The 25,474-nt window shown below is 39.2% G+C and overlaps 2 protein-coding genes across 4 annotated transcripts; both read right to left on the reverse strand.

Moving 5' to 3' along the window:
* Positions 1-26: 26 nt before the first annotated feature.
* LOC128530258 (syntaphilin) lies at positions 27-12,359 on the reverse strand. Of its 3 annotated transcripts, XM_053504085.1 has the most exons (6): positions 12,225-12,359; positions 5,346-5,410; positions 4,719-4,853; positions 4,046-4,195; positions 2,121-3,419; positions 27-1,148 (listed from the first exon to the last, which is right to left on the reverse strand). In XM_053504085.1, exons 1-5 carry the CDS (start codon positions 12,273-12,275, stop codon positions 2,138-2,140), a joined length of 1,683 nt encoding a protein of 560 aa, XP_053360060.1. In that variant the 5' UTR covers positions 12,276-12,359; the 3' UTR covers positions 27-1,148; positions 2,121-2,137. The 3 variants fall into 3 exon arrangements, with proteins under 3 accessions (XP_053360060.1, XP_053360059.1, XP_053360061.1); XM_053504084.1 differs by having other exon boundaries at positions 27-3,419; XM_053504086.1 differs by having other exon boundaries at positions 27-3,419; positions 5,346-5,430; positions 12,225-12,354.
* A 2,952-nt stretch (positions 12,360-15,311) lies between these two features.
* rad21l1 (RAD21 cohesin complex component like 1) lies at positions 15,312-24,537 on the reverse strand. Its single transcript, XM_053504588.1, has 14 exons — positions 24,467-24,537; positions 23,876-24,110; positions 23,647-23,776; positions 22,404-22,503; positions 22,186-22,289; positions 21,972-22,076; positions 21,543-21,647; positions 21,009-21,125; positions 20,275-20,495; positions 19,538-19,634; positions 19,277-19,413; positions 18,316-18,423; positions 17,985-18,062; positions 15,312-16,219 (listed from the first exon to the last, which is right to left on the reverse strand). The coding sequence occupies exons 2-14, from the start codon at positions 24,020-24,022 to the stop codon at positions 16,031-16,033; spliced, it is 1,638 nt and encodes a 545-aa protein (XP_053360563.1). The 5' UTR covers positions 24,023-24,110; positions 24,467-24,537; the 3' UTR covers positions 15,312-16,030.
* Positions 24,538-25,474: the final 937 nt, after the last annotated feature.

Below are 25,474 nucleotides of genomic sequence, written 5' to 3' on the forward strand. Positions count from 1 at the left end.
TTTTATTTTCAAATCATGTTTGTTTACAGAACAGAATTCAGCCTTTTTTTCCCCATTAAAAGAAAAAAAACCCTTTGAAGGCTGCATACTTGATAATGTCTACAATTATGGTGGATGTTCCACTCTGGGTACAGGAACCTCTATTGCTAATGCTGTTGCTTTTATTAAAATGAATGGGGCTCGTTAGTCTTGTGGAAAATGTGAGCCAGTCCATAACCGGACTTCATTGAGCGCTTCTGTTGTTTGCCAATGTCCCTGATTGGAATTCATTATTGAAGTGCATAGCTTTGCTATAGCACAGTTCTAAATTGCTAAGATGCATAATTTCATATAGATAACGTTTTATTTACCTGACCGCATGCAACACAACCCTGAATTGCAGTTAATGCTCTGCTATAAAGTGCTAAACTGAGAATAAAGCTTTTACAGGAAATTTAAGATGGAGAAAACTGGCAAAGAGGGGAAAAATTGTAATTAACTACTACACCCAGATCTACTATATGTGCTGAGTTGAGATCAGCTGTATAATAAAGCAGATGTACTTCCAAACTGTAACTATATTGCAATAAACTGTTAAAAGCAAGCCAACCCTTTGCTGGGCTCTTTTTTTTTTCTTTTCTTTTTTTTAAATGTAATTAAATGTAGTATCAGTGTATCTATAACAAGAATTCAGCCTGAGACTGCATCGTATAATACAAATAAAAAAATAAAAGCTTTCTTAAGCATATAAGAGCACGCTACATTCTTTAAACCCGTAAGACATTCTTTCAGCCAAGCGCTTACTTGCACAAGATCCACTCTTTATTATCCTCTTGAATCCAAACAGTGGTATTGGGTTTCAGGCTTGGATGAACACGCTCATATGAATAAGGACTAGTCTTGATGCAAGCGCTGGCGAAAACTATCCAACAAATAGTAACCTGATACACGCTGCGTTTAAGGAGCATTGTTTCATATCTAAACATTAAAGATGAGGTACTGTTAATATCCCAGTGTTCTTTGGCAGAGACCTGCCATTTTGGATCTGTGTTTTCTTTTTGAAGGCTGGAACAGGAACAATCAGAGCGGAGTAGAGAGGAGGAGAGAAACCACTGAGTGCAAAGAAGGAAACGTGACAATTGGTGGAAATCAGCAAAAGAGCATGAGTCCTGAAATAAGCAAAGGCCATGTCAGTGAAATTAAAATGGATAATATGGGTTTAGATATGTGCTGCTACAATCTGAATTTGAAATATGCACATAGCTTCACGGGAAACTGTAGAAAGGTTTTGTAGTTGAATTAGATCAAACTACATTTTTCATTACATGAATTTGTGTATAAGGTTTCTGTTTGATTTTAGGCATGGAAAATTTAACTGAATTTAAATTCAGTTGTTGGTGTGCACCATGAATGGGGTGCCAACCATCACAGTGCACCATTGCACACACAAGCACCAGTTAATGTACTCTGCATGCCTCTGGAAAATCCTGGAGTACCTGGAGAAAACCCACCTCATGGGAAGAGCATGTGAACCCCACATACTGTACTGTATGTTGAGTAGGGGCAAGAATGGAACCCCAACCCTGTAGGCCCGAGGCAATAGCGCAACTCTAAATTTCAAATTGAGATAGAAATTTCCAACATTTCTAATTTTGAACTAAATTTAAATTAAAATGTGATAGTTACTGAATTTAGCAACTTATTTTTTTGTACCCTATCCTTCAATTCCTAAAGATGCAAGAGTCATCTGTGGCTGGGTGTCTCTGGATGGGCTGGACAGCATACTTTTAATACACCAGCCAATTCTAGCTAGCTGTGAACTCAACTGTGGAAGAGGTTGGATACTGATTTCTTAAAGTGAGTTACACGGTCATGTAACACATCATTATATTAGCAATTTGAAAAGAGTTGGTAGTTGGTGCCCAATTGGTATTTTTTGTGTGTGGAGTGGAGAACTGACTGTTGCATGGGAACTGGCCACATTAGGGAAACAAAAGGAGGGCGGAAAAAAACAAATTCAGATTGTAGTAAGACATTTCTCCTTCCATAAATAAAACCTGATGGAACCATATGTTGTTACTTTTTACCCATTAGCATGTCTAGCAAACATGATATATGATGTAAGTGTAAAAGGAACACACCAGTCTTGGGCAGATATTCAGATTGCCGTCGCGCCCCCTGTTCCAGACGGCCCTCGGCTACGGGTGCTGCCAACACGTCTTAGTGAATGAAGTGCCACTGCACAACAACCACGTAGCAGGGAGCCCATGTGGTACGCTGGCATGATCTCATGCTGCCCTCCTCGACAAAGCCATGCCAACGTAGGTGCAATCGGAATGGTCACGGCTAGAAGATCAACAAGGAAGTAGCGGCTCCAGTGACAGTTAGAAGGATCTTGTTCTTGTGCCTCATCTTCCTCAATAGCTCCATCATTTTCTTTGATCTGTGGTGGCTGTTCAGGTGTTGGAGGTGCCCGAAGACTAGGTTGCTGGATTTGTGGCATAGTCAACACCAGTTGTGGAGCTGTTTTTGACTGGGCAAGGTTGTCTTTCGGTAAAGGTTCAGCGAGGTAAGATTTTTGTGTGGACAGTTTGGTGGAGGAAGACACTGAAACCGTTTGCGGTTCCGCAAGAGTGATGTCCGGCGCTGTTGTGGCCAAGGTGATGACGCTCAGTTCTTCACCTTCTTCCTCCTCTTCCTCCGGTGAAATCCAGGTGATAGTCGGGCTGCAGGCTTGCGATCTGAATCCAGGCTTATCGCTTACATCAGATGCACTGGGCGGTGCTGATGGTGGTGTAGGAGGTGGAGGAGGTGGAGCTTCCTGCTGGGGGAGATGTAAGAAAAGATGATGATGAGGGAGGCAGGCATGCAGTGCACAGCTGCAGTTGTTGTTCACCATACGGCAGGGTCGACCTACAGCCCCACTACACAGTTTCTCATGGGTAGCCGAGCGTGAAAGGCTGGAACACAGCATCGTAGGAGGGGCCTGCTCGGATAGATGGGCTGCTTCCAGGATGAGTCGAGAGCGTCCGTCACCTCTTGGTAAAGTCGCAGCTCCTCGATTGGCGGGAATGGGGTGAACGCGGTGCTCGGACGTAACATTTCCATTGCGGTCGATGCCAGGCAATGTCTCAGTGCTCAGCCTAGTAAAGGTGGCACTGCGACCAATGGTGTGAGCTGGAGAGCAGCCACATGACCTCGAGGTTCCATGTCTTGACTCCAGTTTGACTCCCCTCGCTCCATCGGACTTACAGTCCTGTACGTCCGAGTCATGGTGGCCCGGGTTGGTTCGGGCAGCTTCCACGGCCTGCTGGAGATGCCGGATTTCTTGTCGAGCTTCTTTTAGTGCCAGCTGGGCCTCAATGCGATGACACTCCTCCTCGATCCAGTCCTCCTGCATGCGGGTCAACTGCATGCGCAACTCCCCGATCTCCGAGTCCCTGCAGTGATGCGCAACGGAATGATAAAACAAGACTTTTGTCTCTGTGAGTTTAATATGCACTGATCTTTATCATAATATTCATTAGCTAGAAAGCTGGACGCTAGTCTGGTTTCTGAAGGATACAATTATAACAGAGTTTATCAATTGTGTATTTGTATCGTATGTACTTTTGGCCATCAATACAGGGCACAACTTACTTAATCATTCACTCACTCATCTTCCATACCGCATTATCCTGTTTTCAGGGTCGTGGGGCGTCTGGAGCCTATCCCAGGAGACTTAGGGCATGAGGCGGCATATACATATATATAAATTGGGAACGCCAATAAACCTAACCTACTGTACATGTCTTTGAACTGTGGGAGGAAACCAGAGTACGCGGAGGAAAACCACCAAGCACGGGGAGGACATGCAGACTCCATGCACACAGAGACGGGAATCGAGCCTGGCTGGGAATCGAACCAGGACCCTGGAGGTGCAAGGCGACAGTGCTAACCACTACACCACCGTGCTGTGTCACGGAATTAGTGTTTCTTTCCAACCGAGGGAAACGATCTAGTGTACCAGAAGTAGGACAGGCTGATAGGGCAGCAAATCAGGAAACACATTTGTTCCGCCACTGACCTGTCCTGCAATCTCTCAACATTCTCCTTCAGCCGGGCACGTAAGTGACGGATACACACTTCCTTCTGCTGCAGCGGGGTGAGATACTGCTCGGGAGCAGGAGGACGGATCCCGTGATTCTCACTACAGCCTCCGTACTTCGCCTGCCGTCTGGGCCGAGAAAAGAGACACTCAGAGAGAAGACAAATTCAGAGAACAAGCCGAGCCGGACCTCTTTAGTGCAGGGTGTACAGTGTGCAACAAATTTTGCACTTATGTCTTTGCCTGTTTATGGCTGTATGTTAGTATAATGTATGATTAACAATAAGCATAAATGCTGAACTGTTATCAACTCCAAAACTTCTTGAACTTCTTGACTTCACGACACCTTACAGTTAATTTTGACATACTTCCATTTTAATAAACAGTGTAATTAGTAATTACAATTGATTAATAAGGATTTTTAAAAAATGCTTTGGGATGGACTTGTGTTTCAATCATGGTATTATAACACTTTCCATGAACTAATTTTGCTAAGGAGCAAAGTAGATCTTGCACATAAAATCTATTTTTGGGTCACACGTGTTCAAAATCTGGAACAAACCCCAAGCAGAGGACGTTTGTTATATCACAGTGTCTCTCTCTCTTCCTCTCTCTCTCTCTCGCTTTCTCCATCTATGTGTGTGTATCTTACCGAGGTGTAGCTGGGTGTGATCGTGGTTTGCTATTGATTTCTGTGCCTTTGCAGGACGATGCTGAGCAAGTGCTGGTAATGGTAGAATCCAGATGTGTGTGTGGCTGTCTGCTACTGGCTGTACCAGCAGGCCGTCTACAAAAAACACACACACACACACATTGATGTGTAATCTTTTAAACACTAAAGGGTTCAAAATCGCTGGCCATGCTGACCCAGGTCTTATAGCAGTATGGTTATAAAATGTATTTTGAAAAAGCCAAGATCTGGTATACAGGTGAATGCAAAAGTTTGCACACCCATCATTTTCACATGGGGAAAAAAAAACTGGAAATGTAGGTGTATTTTATTCTTTTTTTTTTTTTACAATAAACGTATGATTCTTAAACAAATATAGAATCATCCTGCAACAAAATAATAATCCACACACACACACACACACACCACAGTCGAAATTTGAACCCCGAGCCTTGGAAACATTTAAATTAATATCCCCTTTAGAAAAAAGAAAGGAAAAAAAAGTAAGGTCATCTTGGGTTCTCATGGGGTGTACAAACTTTTTTCACTGTCAGAAACATTTCTGTATTCCAAACGGAATCTGAGTGTGACTAGAGGATGCACTGATACCTGCGAGGTGCTGCAGACGGCCTTCTGTTAGATGAGAGGGACATAGGCGAGGAGTCTTTCACCATCTGCCTCAGTACACAATGTTCTGGGTAAGATGCACACATATAAACACATATACACACACATACACATACACACACACACACACACGTTAGAGCAACAGCAGCACACTTTTCAAGATATCATGTGACAGGTTCTCCTGACCATAACTAAGTTAACACTGTACAGGTTCTATATAAGGAATATAACACGTGGGAACATGGTTTTGTTGGAAAATAATCAGTGTGAAACGGCCAGTGTGAGACGTTGATGTGAGGAGATACTGTTACCATGGTGATTATTTTACACCATGTCATAAGTGATTTAATCCTTAAATACCACAGCAAAGTTTTTTCTTTTTTTTTTCTACTTATCAATGCGTTCTTGTATTACGTTCAAGTCAAACCAGGACTTTTGATTACGCAGATTAACAGAACGCAGTTATGAGTGTAAAAACTCTTTTTCTCTATATAATCCCCTGATAAACTAATGCACTTATCCCAGCATTTAACTAGTGCTTGGATGCCATTAAGGTGGAAAGTTTTGATCAGACTGAAACACTGGCCTCCCAGGAACTCCTTTAATGGCCCAAACATGTAAAAATGGTGCGAGGTCAGGACTGGACAAGAGGTGTGATAATAACTCCCAGCTGCGTTCCTATAATGGCCAAACCAAGTGGTGTTGGTGAATGATGCGCTGCCTCTTTTAAAACCTTTGCATCATTCATTCATTTATTTTACACGTGACAAAGTCCTGGTTCGACTCTTGCATTGTATCCATTTCTTGTTAAATTGACTGTTGAGGAACAAGTTTGTTTCTAATACCACTTACAGGGGATAGGGACAGGGTCCGTCCATGTGACATCCGGCATATCGGGCAACAGGTACTCCCCACCCTGGAGGTATATCAGTCGTATCTGCCGCAGTTACTTACTGGGTCGGGTTGCCAGTTCTGAAAATCTGCGCACCTGGGGTGAAGGACCTTGCTCAAGGGTCCAAGAGTGGGTGATCATAAGTGTCGGGATTCGAACCAGGGACCTCTTGAACCACCGAGCTACCACAGGTTATAGGAGCTATAAACAGTCATTCTCTACCCAGGCTCTCTTTTGTAAGTTACCCAGAAAAAATAATGCAGCTTGTCATGTTACTGAGCAAACGCTTTCGTGCTGATGGCAAGACTATAGAAAAGCGCTGACGCTGGACACTCCTTCCATAAATGTTAAATAAACACATCGCAGGCTGCCAAACAGCTAGTGTTGGACAAGATCCATAATCCTTAGTGAAGAAAAAGGTATCAAAAGTAATCTGTTTAATGGAAGCTTCAACTGTGTGAAATCTTACAGACTCAAATCCACATTAGTCAGAGAACTCACTCACACACACATTGTTGAGTCATGCTCTCTTTGACTGTTTTATGTAACAAGCAACTGTGTCAGGACACTCGAGTCCTTCTTAACAAAAACACAGCAGGTCACAGGTGACGCAAGCAAGACAAGAGCCGGAGCAGAGCTGAAATACAGCACAAAACCGAAACCGGAGGTGTACGAGGTCTCTGAACAACTACACAATGTCAGGCTGTTGTTGTTTTTTACATGTTACAGTAAAGGGTGTATTAGGTCTTTATTATGATAGGCACTTCAACATATCTGGTATTCCGCTACAGAGGTTTTCTGTTCTTGCTATCAAGTCTTCATGACCTGATGATCATGTCCTTTTTCGAAAAAGGCAATATATGTATCATAATCTGGTTCACGAGACAAGAATTCCTCTGGCAGCAAACCCGATTGAACTACTGAATAACGTCAACCAGTCATTTTTTAAAATAATTTTTTTAATCTTTCAAAGCTATTCTTCTTCAATTACATGGGAATATTCCCTAACTGTGACTAACAGTGGATAAAAGGCCACATGAACTCCAACATCCTCTGCAAGTTACATAAGAAAACCAGTCTGAGAGCAGATAAACTGACACGGATCTGGGAAACGTTGTGATCATGCACGGTTGCCTAGTAACCCAGCATCCGGGTCAGACCGATTACAAAATCAAAGATGAAAATGTGCCAGAAGTAATGCGATTATCAGATGTGAGCAACAGGGCAGGAAATGCAATGCAGCGAGAACAGTTTGGACTGACTGAGCTGAAGCCAGAATAGGAAAAAAACACACACACAAAAAAACCATAATTAGCAGGTACAGTTAGTAGAGTCCTGGTGTCATTCAGACTTGTAGGACTGTACAGTGTATAAAGGACAATAACATGGACTAGGGAAGAAACAAGTATAAATTATTAACATTGTAATGAATAAATAATTACAGTGGCACATGTGAAATGGTGGGATATATCCAAGGCCGCTGACATCAGTGGAACACCAGGTCTTTGTTGCCTAGGGACATGGGTAACATTTTAGTAACATTTGGCTAGAAATAAGTTTAATACTTTTATATTTGGTCATTTTAACATTTGTTTTAAATTATAGATATATTTGAAGATTATGGATTGTCATCTAAGCTAAGATGTCATTTTTTTCCAGTGCACAGGAACAGAAGGTGCAATTTGCGAGCCGCAATTCCATTAGTAAACTGCAAAAAAATTGACATCTTAGCAAGTGATATATTCGTGTCCAGAGGATTCATCACGCAGGCTCTTTCAGCTGCACTGCAAAAATGACACCTAAGCTGGGACTACGTCCATAAGTCGGTTTCATTCATAAGTCCGACACAAATATACAATGTATAAAAAACAGAGATTGGTAAAACAACACTACATACAGTAGTGTTTACAGCGCGTTTGAACGGACGCCATTTTGTCTCAGAGCTATTTAGGGCTGTGAACTGTGTCTGGTCGAGAATTTTCCGAAATTAGGATTATTCACCATCAAGACAGTTTTACAGGACAGCCATTTATTATCATGTTCGGACTGAGTCATTGTAACGTTTAAGACAGAATCATTCAGAATATAACTGTAAATATTGGTATCTGGTGTACTGCAGTGTCTATTTTTTGTACAATACGTCCGTGATTTGTTCGCATCTACGTAGATCCGCGGAACGTTCGTATCTGCGGAAATTTGTAACTCAAATGTTCATAAGTCGGGGACTTTCAGCATTTGTTTGCTGTTAATTTATTTTAAGAAATTATCGATAGGTTTGGTTAGATTCAATAATATTTCTCTTGCTAACAGGTCATTTTTTGCAGTGCAGCTGGAAGAGCTTGAGTGCTGAATCTTTTGGACCAGTGTGATTAAGAATCTACCGAGGCTTTTCCAACCAAACGTTTTCCAGATCCCTGAGCTTGCTATTCTCCACTGAAATTTCCTAAACTTTGTCCAGGCAATCTCTAAAATGTTACTGCTTGCATCTCTTACCCACTTTTGTCTTATATACTATATGTAGTGTTAGTTGCTTTGGTCTTTTAAAGTCACTTATAAGGTCTTAAAATTACCTTTACCCTTGAGTCTACTTTAAAGGTGCTAATAAATTTTTTTTTTAAGTTTGTTCTTAAATTCTTTTGGACTTCATGTCATAGAGTGATTTATATAGTGAAATACTAGAGTATCTTTTTGGGGGATTTTTACTAAATTTTTTCCCCAATTTAGTCGTATCCGATTCCTCCCCGTCAATAGGGGGCTCCCACATTAAGGCTACTACTACCACTCAATCTGAAGGGCCGAAGACTATCACTTGTTTCCTTCGAACCACGTCACGCCAGCCGACCACATTTTTTTGTTCTGCTCGCTCACGCACCTTGGGGGGCGGCGTAACACACTCGAAGGACAGCGCTATCCGCTCCTTCCACTTGCATGAGCTCACAGACGCCCCTGATTGGCTGTAGATTAATGTGGGAGCACTAAGTACCTCTCATCCCTCCCCACTGAGAGTGCTCGGCCAATCAGCTCTCCCTAGACCTCCGCGTCCGAGAGGTTATGGCATCACCTGGGAATCGAGCTCGCGAACTCCGGATGATAGGGCGAGCACTTTAATGCACAATGTACTGTAAATCTAAAGCTTTAGCCTGTAGCCGTTGGTGCCAGACTGACAAGCTTGTGGGATTTCCACAAACAAGAGTATTTACTCATTGCAGAAATGCAAAAGCCCTTTACTGGATGTCATTTCTGAGGGCTGAAATGTGTCAATGAGAATGTCAGAGGAGGAAAACCAGACTGGTTCAAGTCGACACAAAGCCTACAGTAACTCTAATAGCCACTCTTTACAACCGTGATGAGCAGAAAAGCAACTCACAATGGATCAACCTTAAAATCTGATGGTACAACGGCCACAGGTTCACTGAAACTAGTCAGTTAAGGATTGGAAAAAATCTAAATTATAAGTACGGTCCTGGTGGCAACCAATACAAATAAACATAGTACAACTTACAAGGTATTGTACAGTATACCATTTACATTAGGTCTTTTTAAGCATCTAGTACCAGAATTATGTGGAAATTAAGATTAAAAAGCACAATTAAAATTTAATAAAGAGCCAAGGTTCTAAAAGCTACGACAAAGGAAAGTTCGTTTATTTTACAAATGCTTACGCTTACAGACACTGCTAAACATGGTCTATATGGTACTATTGATTTATTATCATGCCTAAATCAATATTCACGACCTAATATCCATCCATTTCTACTATATTGATCATGCGACCCTTGCCTCATGGCTCCATATTTATGCTGTACAATGTTTTAGTTCTACAGGTCAATAAATCTATGAACCTTCACGTCCAGACAGAGCTAGTAGATGATGGGATTTCCAGCCTTGGCTATAGTGCTGCAGTCTGTTAATGCAAAGTGAATATGATAAAGAGGCATCATGGAAACTGTCACATAAAGATGATATGTTAAGCTGTAATGCATTTTTGTAAAGTCTAAGTGAACACCAATTTTTCAATAGGGAGAAGGACATTTATAGCATTTCAATTTATGGAAGGAGTCTTTATAACTGTTAGATGTTTTTTGAAAAGTCTTGATACCCCTGTTTAAGTGAAACCAGGACTTTTGATTGTGCTACACTGATGTACTTATCCTAGTGTTTCACTAGGGCTTGGACACCATCAAGGTAGAATGTTTTCTCAGATCGGACTGCCTGCTTCACGTCTGATACGCTGGCCTCCCAGGAACACCTTTAATGGCCCAAACTTCTGTAATGTGCAAGTGGAGTTCCTGAATGATTATACGTTCGTCTTTTCCACAAGTTAGCAACAAGTTGAACAAGTTCAAAAACCCTCCTTGACCAGTACAGTCATTCACGGAAGTTTGGCCTTCTTTAAAATTTAACAACATTTAAATGTTTTACTGCGCCTAAGAATCTCATCACTGTGCGTATTGCGCTTGGAGTCTTCTGTAAATGTCAATCGGTTTTATGCCTTAATTCACAAGAAATGTTATTACAAGTCCAGGTTTGACTCGAACACTCCTTATATTTATAGCTGTTATAAAAGTGATAAACTAATTTGTATCACAAAAACAAATCATCCTTCCTGATGCACGCACAATTTTAAAATGCTGAATAAATCTCCAATCAGTAGGCGGGCTAGGCCATGCAAGACCTTCTTAAGTTATTTTGGCTGTATGTTGAAGGGTGCATCCATCTTCTGCTGAGGTTACAGTATCTTGATAATATTAAGTTCACCTCTTGTACGTCCTGGGACATCTCTGCTTTCAGGTTACCTGTGATGACGAGTAATGTAGCAGAAAGGTTTGCCGAGAAACAGCCTAATATCAAAGCAGAGCAGTTTTGCATGTGGTCACAGTTAAATGTTTGTTTTCATGTCTTTAATTATAGTACATCACTTATACATTTTCATTTATTTTCTATACTGCTTATCCTGCTTATACAGGTTCGTAGTGGCCTAGTGTCTATCCCGGGAGAATTTCGACAGAATTTCGTGCATATCCATCGCAGGATAAACACACTCACACTATAGGCAATTTGGAACCCAAGCTGTTTGCTGAAGGAAATGTAACAAGCACAGAGAAAACGTGCAAACTCCATGCACACAGACTCAGGGAGGAATCGAACCCTACGCAACCATGCCAGTAAATGTTGTCAGTTTTTCGGCTGCCCCCGTAGAGGGATCGCCACAGCAGAACAAGCACAGGTTTTACACCGGATCCCTTACTGACATAACCCCTTCCATTTTATCCGGACTTGGGAACGGCAATGCTTTGGCTGGGAAATGAACCTGGGCCTTTTACATGCCACCACTAAAAAATTTAATTAAATTAAATTTCATATAATTAATAATGGGGGGGGGGGGGGTCAAGAGTTTTGCACATTACTGTATAGCTAAAAGTTTTTAAATGTAAGATTGAGAATATATATATATTTTATTACAGTAGAAAGTAGAGATACTGTTTATGTTTTCTGTTTATGCTTAGGTATACACACATTTTTGTTTATATATTTATAGCCAAAATAGCATAACTTGTGTACGTTTGAAGTGGATTTATGCACTGGGAGTATATTAAATAACAAAAACAAATGTATCTGAATAGATATTTCTCCTCGCTGTGAACTGTTTAATGAATGAATTCTGGCATGTAATCAATTAAAGCCAGCTTTTGCATCACTTTACTTATGTTGCATCTTGTTTATGTTTATTTAGATATTTATTTATTTCAGTCATGACAGCATGCATGAATGCTCATCTGTAATAATCCCCTCTGCCCTGTTGTTGCCGCACTGTGGCACAGGACACTCGACCTTTTGTTGTACCCTCATGTGTATTCATGTTTATGATGCTCCTGTCACTCACAGCATCTTGCCCCACTTAGCCCCGCCCCCTGCTGATGCTGCAGCACAAACCCACACTATAACCCAGACCTGAAATCATAACTTACACTAAACTGCACAGACTCCGGTGTCTCATCTGCTCGCGGCTCGTCCTCCATCACAGCAGCCCCGAGTCTTTATAATATTTTGTTTGAATGTGTCGGTGACCTGGAGCAGTGATGTCCTGCAGCGCCCTGTCCCTCGCTGCTTACATGGAGGAGGATGAATGACGCTGCTGAGCGCGCGCGCGCGCCGCACACTGACGCTGCAAAAGCGCAGTGACGTAAGGGTGCGGCGGGTCTTAAAGGGACACGAGCACCAATATTTCAACAAGATCCCAGTTCTATTCCACCTGCTGCGTTTTTTTTCTTTATGTGGAAAAATGTGTGGATGTTACCTCATACATTCTGGTTAATAATAAAATGATAGATGTTTTCTATAAATTGTGACAGAATTTACCCCACAAATCAGAACCTAATCTGCATGTCTTTGGGGAAGAAACTGGAGGAAACACCACACCAAGCACAGGGAGAACACGCAAAACCCTCAACCCTCATCCCTGGAGGTGCAAGGCGACAGTGCTAACCAGTAAGCCACTGTGCCGCCCCCGAACAAATCAGTATGTGATGAAATTTGAAAGAACAATAAATCATAACTGAGGCAGCACCATTATGTAGTGCTTAGCACTGTCGCCTTGCACCTCCAGGTATGAGGGTTTGATTTACGCCTCGAGTCTGTGTGAGTGAAGACTGTTGCATGTTCTCCCCATGCTTGGTGGGTTTCCTCCAGGTTCTCCGGTTTCCTCTCACAGTCCAAAGATATGCAGATTACTTTAAGTGGCATTCCCAAAATGTCCTGTGGTGTAGGTGTGTGTGCCCTGCAATGGATTTATACCCAGTCCAGGGTGTACCCCGTCTCCTGGGATGGGCTCCAGGCCCCTGCCGACCAAGAGTGAGAGGATGAGTGAACACCGATATGGGGAGGTACTGTACCATCATATAGGTTAATGGACACCTCAACTGCTTGGATCTACTTTTCCTCTACCTGCAAGAAAATTTTATTATTCTTATCTCCTTCTTGAACGAAGCTGTAACACTACCAAGTGCCACTGTTTATTGGAACAGACATGTGAACATGATTGGAAAAAAGTATGGTCTCTACCTCAAAACTATTTTGTAATTAATGAGATAAAAGTAGTAATGTACAAACTTACTCACTAAAGTACTTTCACTTTAGTCCAAGTACTGGAGAGTACTGGATGCGTCTTGAGTCGTCGTTTAAAGATAGTCAAAGTCTCTGCTGTACGTACAGCTAGAGGAAGTTCATTCCACCACCTATTTTTTTTTAATAATGAACCCAGTTCTGCTGCTTCTTATACACAAGTCCAATTTTAATAGAAACAAGCTCTTTTTATCGTTTTTAAGCAGGATGTAAAAAAATATATTGACAATATTTTCTCTAGTATAGCTTTTTTTTTTTCGTTGTATGAGTGGATGTATTTGAAATGTATGTTCTTCCTCCTTGGATTAACATCTTTTGTATTAATAGCATTATAAAGTGTTGTGATTCATTAATATATTAAAAGCTACAAAAAAAACAAGCACCAATATGCAGTGTTTATCCAAAAAAAACTAACAAGTGAACAGAAATCACCTGTACAGAAAGAGCAGTGACACTACCACTGTCATGTGTATACAGCGGGGCAAAAAAGTATTTCGTCAGCCACCAACTGTGCAAGTTCTCCCACTTAAGATGAGAGGTCTGTAATTTTCATCAAAGGTATATCTCAACTATGAGAGACAAAATAAAAAAAAAATCCAAAAAATCACATTGTAGGATTTTTAAAGAATTTATTTGCAAATTATGGTGGAAAATAAGTATTTGGTCAATAGCAAAATTTTATCTCAATACTTTGTTATTTATCCCCTATTTTGGCAATGATGGGTCAGACGTTTTCATTAAGTCTTCACAAGGTTTTCACACACTGTTGCTGGTATTATGGCTCATTCTTCCATGCAGATCTCCTCTAGAGCAGTGATGTTTCGGGGCTGTCGCTGGGCAACACGGGCTTTAAACTTCCCCAAAGATTTTCTATGGGGTTGAGATCTGGAGACTGGCTAAGCCACTCCAGGACCTTGAAATGCTTCTTACAAAGCCACTTCTTCACTACCCGGGCGGTGTGTTTGGGATAATTGTCATGCTGAAAGACCCTGCCATGTTTTATCTTTAATGCCCTTGCTGATAGAAGGTTTTCACTCAAAATTTCCTGATACATGAGATTTTCATTCATTCTTTCCTTTACATCAGTCCTTTTGCAGAAAAACAGTCCCAAAGCATGATGTTTCCACCCCCATGCTTCACAGCAGGTATGGTGTTCTTTGGATTGCAACTCAGCAACAAGTTGAGTTTTTACCAAAAAGTTATATTTTGGTTTAATCTGACATGACATTCTCCTAATCCTTTTCTGGATCATCCAAATGCTCTTTAGCAAACTTCAGATGGGCCTGGACATGTACTGGCTTAAGCAGGGGGACACGTCTGGCACTGCAGGATTTGAGTTCCTGAGAAATTATTATTCGTTTGCTGTGGTGACATCATACAGGGAAACTGCTACAGTAGCACAGCTCCAACGCCATTCAATAGGAGAAAAATAAAAATTAAAAACAGATTAACTGTAGGAAAAAGAATAGCTGTATAAAAACAAAACAAAGAGCAAGCGCATCTTTTCCCAGTCACTGTTTTCCAGAACCAAGTTGTATTAATAAGTATTCTGATGCTGAAGTAGTGGAGATGGTGCAAACATTGCAGACAAATTTCCAGAATGTAGTGCCGCTCTACGACACCGTTGTGCTGAAGTAAGAAAGAGACTCAGCTTGGCTACTCAGCTTTTACTTGATGAGTGTGATGGCCTAGACGGTTGGTTGTATTAGTATAAAGCTGATGCTTTTGAAGCTGATCCACTCGTGCAGAAAGCACAGAAGAGAAGGCGAGACAGCTTGAATAGTCTAAAGCACTAAAGCATTGCTGCATCACTTTCTTTAAGTAGTGATGAATCAAGGGTTAAATTAAAAGAACTTTCACCAGATAGTCAAATGGCAAGTAGGTAACATAGGACATCATTTTATCAATGTAGCTGACCAAAGTGAAAACAGACATGAGAGTAAGTGATTTTTAATGTTTTTAAGATATTTTTTTTCATTATAAAATAAATATAATTATTAAAGATCACAAGCTAATTATAAAGATTAATGTGCATGCTGTTTAGGAAGGAGCTCTCAATGCGAGACTCCATCATACACGCAATAGACAAGAGTGACAATTTTGTACAAGATAAATATTCTTTATTTTGTTCGTATCAAAATGAATTGCTTAGTATTAACATCATAACCTTAAAAAGAACTAACAATATTCTGGAATGTCAAACAACAACACCAAATGTCCACGTCATAAACATATCAACTAGCCATATGAAACAGGTAAGTTTGTGTACATAAAATATGAACATTATAGAGTATAACATAGATAAACAAAACAGGGATGTAAAATAAAACCCAAAGCTATAAATCTGAAGCAAATACCCACAACAAACCCAACATTTAACTGGATTCAAAACACACAAAAATAATTGACTTATTAGTTGGATGTTAATCCACTAAACATACCAGCTCGAAACTTGTGAAATACAAACTTGTCTGTTTTGCATTGTGTTTTGTGAGATTCTAGTCAATTATGTTCTACGAGGCAGAGCTAAGGATGGATGGTGTCATTTCCTTTATGCTGTTTAACTGCCTCGTTAATTTGCTCCTTAAAATTCCAGTGATTAAGTTCTTAGTAGGTTGATGAAGTTGCACATGGGGCACAGAAAGATTCTGTTCTAAAGCTTCTGAAAGAAAGGACCAGGTGTAATGATGATGTCACTGTAGGGGGCAACCTGGTGGAAACTGATGGCCTGCTGTTTCTTCAGCACCAGCAGACAGTAGAACATGGCCGCTGCACTGGGTCGACTGCAATTCTCACATAGTTCATGAAGGCTGTATGTGGAGTCTGGGTTGCTGTTCTGCTTCTGTTATAACACATGTATCTAACATTAATGCAGGTTTTAACCACAGAAAAATATACCCAAATACACACAGCCACACAGGAAGAATCAGGAGGAAAAACCTCTCAGTAAGCCAACGTTATATTCTGAAAAATAATAAATATGCCCACCTCCAGCTCACTCTGAGCACTAAAATGTATATAGTTTAAATATTTGTTTGATAATTTGTTGGTTATCACAGTATTCCCATGATAAATTAGTGGTAATGCAATGTCCCTTTTTCACTCTTACAAGCTCACATTGATGAGACTTAAAGTTACAGAATGCAATTCGGTTAAACACTTAGCTTTAGCAGAGACTCGGTTTGACTTTAGACTTTCTGAAATGACTGGAACCTGATCAGTTTGAGCAGAATTTACAGATCAGGAGATGAGAGAGCAGTACTGACAAAAGAAGTAAATCCATGCTGCATCGATCGCTTCAGGTATAGATGAAGAAAATCCCACAGGCCTTAAGAAGCCATTAACCAAAGTGAACAACAGACCCAATATGCCCATGAAAGAAACTTAAGCTAATAAAATCAGCTTAGAATTTCATTACAAAATAAATTTTTGATGCCACTGAAGATCATGTTAGCTATAAAGATCAATAGGGTGGATTTTTCCTACAAAGCTAACCAGCTTCTTAAGTTCCACTGATACTTGATCAGTGAGATACAATATAATTAGCTTTTAGGAATGAGATGCCACACCTGCACTGGAATAAGCAAACAGACCCCTGCCTTCTTAAAGTCTCCAGTGACTTTTGTTTATCTGTTACAACACAGTATGTGTTTATTTTAATTTGACATTCCTGACTTTTTTATTTATGTATTAAGGGGATGCCTAGCTGTCTATGTGATCATCCAATTTACTCCTCCATGCCTCATGGCAAAAATAAATCTTGTTTCTGCTTCATTTGGCTCAAAAAGATAGACTTAGAGGCCCTTTCTACTGGGACTGACAAGCCCAGAACACTTTAATAAAAAAACAGAGAAAATAATAATCTATACATATAATAAAACTGTAAAGTTGGCATGTCTGGACATTGAAAATATTTGTGAATAAATTATATGGCAGGATGTAAGATGAGTAATACAACACATAAAGATGTCTTTTGGAATTTTTGTCTGTTTGTCCGTTTATTTGTGCATGCATCACGTAAAAACTACTGAACGAATTTTAAAAGGGTTTCACAGGTATATTTGGAAGAGCTTAAGCTATCATATAAGGGTTTTTTTTTCATCACAATCGGCCTACAATCAGGAAGAGAAGATATTCTACTTTAAAATTTTAATGGTAAATGTCCTTAAAAAAAAAAAAAAATGTACCTTAAAAAAATCATCAGGTCATCTCAAAATTCAACAGATACATGTTTTACTACAGCGCCATGAGCGTGCAGTTCAAATCTACTTAGTAAACGCCTTTATTTCGTGAACAAAAAAATGGTAACCAAAAATTTTTGTCTATTCCAAAAATTAACAGATAGTGTTAAATACATTTTTTAAAACACACTTATGAGTGTGCCATTAAATTCCAATAATGCAAAATTAACTAACGTTCACATACATCTATAACAAGAACGCTGTGTGAGTCTGCCTATAAGATTTATTTAATTTATTTTCATTTCCCTCTTTCTCTTATTCCATGCCTAAAACTTTTTCTCTCAGCAATTCAGTACATCAAGTATCAGAAACGTCCTATATCAGACACAGACCACAGGGAACGATCCCAGTGGACAGATATCTTACTCTGATAGTCTGGAGGAGATTCTGCGCGCGACAAGTCATTTTCTTCTCCTCTACATTCTGGCTGTCCAGGGAAGAGTGCTGAAATAAAAAATGCTTAACTGAGAAATATAGAAATAAAGAAAAATCGACTACTGAAACATAGCATGATGTTTGGAATAAGATGTTCATACAGAGTTGTGTGTGTGTGGGGGGGGCACGGAGGTGGAGGGATGAGGAGAAAAAGAAACAAAGAATCTCCTCTCATGGACACAATTAATAAGCTCAAGTTCTTGTTTACATCAATGTCAAATGGAGCATGTTGGTGTTTGTGTGAGAAGATGTTCTGCACTACCTGTGTCTGTGTCAACACTGGTGGAGTTTCACTGTTCATTTCAGATGGATGGACCAGCATTGATTCATCAGAGAGCAGCTCTGGATGCAACACCTCCAGTCTGCTGGTCTGTAGAAGAAGAGGTAAGAGGAAGGAACAGAAATGAGGATGAGGAATAAAAGCGGTGGGTGAACTGCATATGACAGCATATATTACAGATAAGTCTCATTTTCAAAAAGATTCTAATTAACGACTTCATGTGTGTAATGTGCCCTTTATTTTTGGCAATCCTTTATTTTTATACATCTGGTTAATAATGTAATGTGAACTATTTAAAAAAATCCTGCATCACGTGAGTTAAATGTCATATTTTTACATACATAACGCCTAAGGGTTCCTGTGATGGGGTCAAATTTTTTTTTTTTTAAACATGATAAACAAGGGGTTTATCAATACCATACAATATAAGCATACTTTATATGAAGTATAAACATACAAGTAGATGTACATACAATCATGTACATTTAAACAAAAAAGGGCATATTCTTATAATCTTAGAGCATTTTTACCTTGTTAATGCAGTCCTTAGTGTGCAGTTGCTTTTTTAATTTCTTTTAATATATAACTTTACCCTTTTCTCATATTAATATTTCTCTACACCTTGTTGCTTGTACTTGTTGTATAATCTATGAACTAACTGCTGTAACGTCACAATTTCCCTTTGGGATTAATAAAGTACTCTCTCTCTCTATCTAAAAAACAAATCATAAACATTAATGAGAAAATGATTGTACTGCCCCCTAGTGCTTAAGAAAAAGTCAATTTTTTCATAGTTTGTAATTTGTAATACATTTTTTTTGCCACTATAAAATCATAGACTCATCTACTATTCAAGTGCATCTCAACACCATGTTAAAACGTAAAATTTACAGTCATGTTTATTGGAGAGCCTTCTTCATGTGAGTGTGTGTACATTTCTAACATTGAATTCTGAGGGCTCCATATGTACGAAGGATGGTTCGATAAAGCTGGAAGCCTCTGCTGCGCTGTTTCCTTCCGCAGTCTCTTGCAGTAAGCTCATTTCCTTCATCATAGGCACAGCAATGCTCTCACTCTCGGCTACACAAACACACAGCAAGAATAAAGCACCTTTATTGGCAGTCCAGAACTATACCTGAGTGGCTATGTGGCTGCTGTAATGACCTTGTGTGTGTGTTTGTGGGCGTATAAATGTACACATTACCCTCTCTCATCTGCTCTCTCGTCTCCTTCGGGTCATTTTCATCTCCAGCTTTGCAGTTTGGCCCCATTTTTCCAGGTAACACATCTCTAGGGAAGAGCTGGATGAGAGAGGAAAGGACATTTAGCCATGGTGAATTGCTTTACCACAGAACTGACAGAGTAATTACCCAGAATCCACCACTTTGACAGAATAATAATAGCTAAGAGTCAGATGATGGATCTCCCAGACCAAACATATAGACAGGAATGGCTGTACATCTTGCTGTGTCAGTGTGATATGATGAATACCTCAGGGGTTTGACATTAAATATAGACTTCTACAAAATCTGTATATCTTCCTTAAATGTCCTTTTACACAGTGATGGCATATGCTTACAATATTCATCTGTAATAATAATAAATTATAAATTCAGCACGCTTGAGTTCATTATTCAAAAATGCTTAACCTCAGAAGAAAACATATTGCCTTCAGCTGAACTGTAAGTCCAGACGCTGAGCTACCAAGTGTGTTCTTGCATGTAGTAATTACCAAGAACATGAAGAAAAGAAAAAAAAAATGGGAGGCCAGACATGTGGGCAGACACTGATTAAGGCTCGCACCGCATTACAATGACCACCTGTCGCCAACATAACACAACCGAAGTACAAAGGTGTTCAAGGGGAAATGTAAATATATTCTGATGAAACCTCCAGAAATCCATAAAGCCTGTGTGTATGTGTACATACAGTATGTGTTACCTTCTGCAAGTCGTCACCCATGACAGGTGTGCAGAAATGTGAAAATAGATAATCCACGCCTCCATTCTCCTTCCAGTCCATAAGTTGCCGTGTGGGTGGAGCTATGTCAAGGGGGGCCAGAAGTTCAGAGTAGTCAGCTAGTTGGGCTCTGATGGCTTCATTAGAAAGTTCCTTTAAGTGATCTACTACCAGCTTCCTTTTTTTACTTCCTTTCTTCTTTTCTGAAGAAGTTGGGAATAGTAGTCAAGATGTTACCAAAACCCTGAGTCTTTAAGAATCAAGGTGTTCTTGCTACAGACTGAAAAATAACCAGAGTGTTTCCTCCACTTCATTTCTAAATCTGAATGCCATAGGTTGGGCCATGACACTGCAAAACTTGTTTTTTTCCTGTTCTTAACTTTAACAATGCCAGTATGCATCCAGCATGCACCAGTACATCCACACAGACATAAAAAAGGGCAAAATAAAAAAAATAAAATAAAATTATGGCCTGTTTTGGAGGTACGGCTGTCAGGACTCACAGCACAGGATAATCAACTTTGGTTTTCTAAAAACTAAAATAGAAAACTAATTAATACTTCATATTATTAATATTATTAGATCTGATGGCTTGGTGCACACAGATGATGCTACTGATCAATAAAGAAAAACTCAAAGCATCTTGCTTCATAATTGCTTTTGTATAACAGTATTTGTGATATTTGTCATTGAACATCGTTGTACCAGAAACATACGTGTAACTTCCACTGGTTCAAGAGCAAAGCCTTCCTCTGCATTCTCCAGCAGTGTAGTCTCATTTAGTGTGGGAGTCTCTGGTAAGGCCTCTGAAGTAGCTATGGAAGGCTCTAAAGCTGAAGAAACACAAAATTACAATGACACTGCTAGCCAAATTGCATTTGTCTTTTAAACTTGGGCCATTTAACCTATGCATTTGTTATTTGTTGACTTCATATTTTCAGAATTATGAACTGAAATTAGATTAAGAACACTTTGTGATTAGTTTTGCCAATGCCCTGAAGCAGAAATCAGCCTAGGCTGGAGCACAGACCATTAATTATGAAACCATCCTTCATTGGTGTAATACATATAGTTATCACTTAGGGGCGCAGAGACCCAAAAAGTTTTTAAAGTTATTAATAAGCAATCAGACAATTAATCAACAAAAAAAAGTACATACAATTACATTATCAATCTGGGATCTTGAACATGACGTGGCAAAATAAAAGAAAAGCAAACCAGAATAAACAAACAAAGAAACCAGTAACTACCTGTAGGATTAATGGCAGTTGGTGGGGGTGTTGCAGGGACCTCAACTGGTGATTCACCAAAGGAATCAGTCAGCAGGGCACTCTCATTACCATTTGCTATGAAATCTACACACAAGAAACCTTGTCTTAAAAACTGCCTCACAAGAACAGAACAGATCAAAAAGTGTATTTGGCTTTAAGAGGAGACAGAATTTCACATTTTACTACATTTTATTTTGTCTGTTATTCATTTAAATAAAGAATTTTAACATATGATAATATATTAAAATAATTCAATCTGTGAGTAAACATGTAGATACACACTAGTACTTGGACATACATATAGATACTTGCATTAAAGCTAAGAATATATGTACATTTATGAAGTTATGGATAGATTAAAGATATATACTTCTATAAACAATTATGATTTGTGAAATAGTTTACTACCAACAAGATCAAAAGCCAGGCCCTCATCACCAAACCCATCACCATTTGCACAGAGACTTTGAAAGCTTGTATCAAATAGTCCCTGATGGGACTGGGTTTCATCTCCTGTCAAAATAAAATAATAATTAATAAAAATCAAACCAGGAATTCAACCATGAAACCTCAGTATGTACCTGGGATTTTCTATTAGATTAGACTTTAGTTAGACTCTTACCCAAGTCGTCCATGGAGAAAAAGCTATTTCCAAAGTTTTCCTTCATGGTGATTTCCTCTGTGCGGCTCTGGTTGAGTGAAAAGTGATCTACGACATCGATTGTACTAAAGGTGAAACACAACCACATTAAAAAAAATCATTTTTTATAATAGTGCGCAAAACACTGGATGAAAACTGAAGACAATAAATATCTAAGCGCTGGATGGAAAACACTGTACTTGAGATCAGGCAGCTGTGACTCAAAGTCAGGGAACTCCTCAGGCAGTGTGATGGCTTTAACCATGGCCTCCATTCGTTCTTCAGGCAGATCCAACTGTCCTTTTATGACAAAGCAAACATGTGACAATGATTTAATGGTTGTGCTCCTGATTCCCAGCATTTTTGTAACAATACTAGAAATAATAATAGAAAATAAACATAACTACCTAAATGTCACGAAATGCCCAAGCAACATTGAAGAATATGAATACATTTTTTTTTAGATATTTCCACACACCATATTTAGTATATTTGACTCTGCAGTGTTTACAGGGATTGAGGTCGCTTCCAAACTAACCCCAGATCATTAAATGCAACTCAGAATCAACCTAAATGCAGGAAGTGATGAATGAATGAAATGAACAAGATGTTATATTATACACTTTCCAGTCCTCAGCTTTACACATCTCCATCATTTATTCTTCAAGGTTTCTAAAATCTGTATCATGTTAAACTTAATTGGATCATACTTTTCAATATGATTGATTTCTTATAGATTTTTCCCATTTAAACAGTTCACAGTTGAGAAATGTTCTAGAAAAAGTAATTTATTCCCACTAACCACATTAACCAGTATCATCAAACGTAATAATTCTTTTAACATCCTCTATGTCCCATATCTTTCTCAGATTTTTTCCAGATCATACTTATTTTTAAAAATTAAAAATTTTTATCATTTTCCTGTACGCTATTAAGACCTTTCATACAGAAAGGCAAACACATGATTCTTTCATCTTCTAGACTGCTTATCATATGAACAGGGTCGCAAGTGTCCTAGAGCCTATCCCAGAAAACCTCGGGCAAGAGGCAGAATACACCCTGGACATGCCAATCCATCATAAGGCACACATGCACACCACGGACAATTTGTGAACACCAATTAGCCCAATCTGCAAGTCTTTGGACTGTAGGAAGCACAGGGCGAACATGCAAAACAAAAGCACACAGACCTGAAGTGGGAATCAAACCCTTGTCCCTGGAAGTGCTAAAAACTACGCCACCATGCCACCTGCGTACACCTGATGGTGAAAGCAAATCATCGCTTTGCTTCATCAGCATATTTGTTTAGAAAGTGTCACTTGGCAGACCTCTTTGTGTGATGCCTATATGATATTGATTCAGATGGGTTTGACTGCTTGGTTAAACAATACCCTTGGACTTTGTATGGCATAATCAGAAGCGAAGCGTTGTATCTGTGATCACCTGGTCTGAAAGCCACTTTGATTTTAACCACCGCATCACTGCAGTCTGCAAGTAGGTACTTGGCTTTCCTAGAGTAGATCCGCACAATGCCCAAGAGCAGGTGACCTGACGACCGCAGCCCAATCTTTCCCTGGGATTATAAACATAGACACAAACACGAACTCACACGTTATCCTGTCAGTGAATTTCAAAGCAGTTGTGAATAGAAGTTAATGAACTTATAGGTCACCTGAGGAGAAATAATATCCTCTATTGTCATCTCTAGATTGCATTCAAACACATGGGCTTTGGTGATTTTCTTCTCCCAGTGGGCTGCAAGCCAGATCTTGGCCAGGGATCCATGTTTGGTGGTAAAAAGTTGTGTAAAAAACACCATCTTCAGTTGTTCATCACATTTAGTTCTTCAGGAACTTTTCTCTAATATTAATCTAATCTCAAATCTGCATACAGAACAAATAAGACACCTGTCAACAAGGAGACAACAGGATGGATGTCATTAGTTAGCTCTCTGTTAAATACATTTTCAAAGACTCACGTGTTGGTCAATTGGTTTGTAAGTTCAAATCTAAAGTTCATTTATTTAGGCATTATCTGGCTGTGGTGTATTGTTTTAAAAAGTGAAATACACAAAATAACTCGTTTATTTATCTAAATGTCAAAGCATCCAAAGGCACGTGACCTTTAGGCAGTTAGGCTAGTATGCTAACAGTAGAATATTTGATTAGTTAACGTTATCTGGCTAATTATTGGCAGCTGATACCTAAATATCTAACTAAATATCAGTGTCATTTGCACTGTAGAAGGTAAACTGGGGCCTTACCTCAGAATGTTGTGTGTACTGTATATCCCTATACGTGAGATTGTTCTATTGACAGCTTAACTGAATTTAAAGGTAACGTTCAATTTAAAAAAAGAGGCTCGCGCCTCCCGCCAATTTTATAGCTCATGTTCACGAGCCCAGAAGGGGAAATTAAAATAATTATTAAAATGTAATATCAGAGTGCTGTAAAATAGGGGAAACCCCCAAACACGGTCATTTTATTTTTATCTAACGTCGGGTGCTTTGCGTTAGCTCCACAGTGAGGTCGTTGTGCTTTATTTTAATGTCCGCCATTTCTAAATAATATAACAGTGTTTAGTACGTTTAAAGATTTGCTTCCATTCTATGACTAAACAGCGACTCCCTCAGGAGGGTCTAGGAAACGCAGGGAAGCAATGGGAGGAAAGAGTCAATCACTAGGCGTCTTAGCCAATCAAAACAGTCAAAAGCAGAACGTCAATCATAAATTTGATTGGAATCTTAAATCAATTGAAAATTCGATCTGAGAACAAAACAGTTAGCATAATTCATATTTTGATTATAATCAAAATGTTATGAGCTGAATCAACCCAACTCATATAAATTAATTAATGGATGTTAAAATTAATTAATTCATTCATTAATTTTTTAACACAAATTTTTAATTAGCTGAATTTGTGTCCTGAGTTTCTGTTCACACCTGAGACATTCCTAAATAAATAAAGAAAGGCAATCTTGTGGTCAAACGAACTCCAAAGAACCCTGCATGACTCCCTGTTTGTTCTATAACCTGTTCAGTTGCTCAGGTTCTTTAAGTTGGATTATTTTTATATTTTAAATATTTAACATTGATACTGCTGTGTTCACATCCATAACATGTCAACACTGTATATTTTTAAATTATATAAAATATAGGGTAATTTCTAGTAAAAATGTATTAATTTCAAATACATTATGCAAAACACAAATTGGCTTCCACACTCATTTCAGAAGTTAGCACAATGTGGACTTTTGTTGACAAAGTAGGTT

This window comes from Clarias gariepinus, chromosome 9, assembly GCF_024256425.1.
Source record: "Clarias gariepinus isolate MV-2021 ecotype Netherlands chromosome 9, CGAR_prim_01v2, whole genome shotgun sequence".
Classification (NCBI taxonomy): Eukaryota; Metazoa; Chordata; class Actinopteri; order Siluriformes; family Clariidae; genus Clarias; species Clarias gariepinus.

Excerpts from the sequence above, each read along its gene's own strand:
- LOC128530258 (XM_053504085.1), bottom strand. The coding sequence starts at position 12,275 with ATGGAGGACGAGCCGCGAGCAGATGAGACACCGGAGTCTGTGCAGTTT. Across the intron at positions 4,854-5,345 it reads CCGTCTGCAGCACCTCGCAG|ACGGCCTGCTGGTACAGCCA; the intron begins GTATCAGTGCAT and ends TGTTTTTTGTAG. Across the intron at positions 4,196-4,718 it reads TCACACCCAGCTACACCTCG|ACGGCAGGCGAAGTACGGAG; the intron begins GTAAGATACACA and ends TTCTCGGCCCAG.
- rad21l1 (XM_053504588.1), bottom strand. The coding sequence starts at position 24,022 with ATGGTGTTTTTTACACAACTTTTTACCACCAAACATGGATCCCTGGCC. Across the intron at positions 18,424-19,276 it reads TGGAGCCCTCAGAATTCAAT|ACCAGCAGACTGGAGGTGTT; the intron begins GTTAGAAATGTA and ends CTTCTTCTACAG. Across the intron at positions 16,220-17,984 it reads ATCTCCTCCAGACTATCAGA|AAGCAGAACAGCAACCCAGA; the intron begins GTAAGATATCTG and ends GTGTTATAACAG.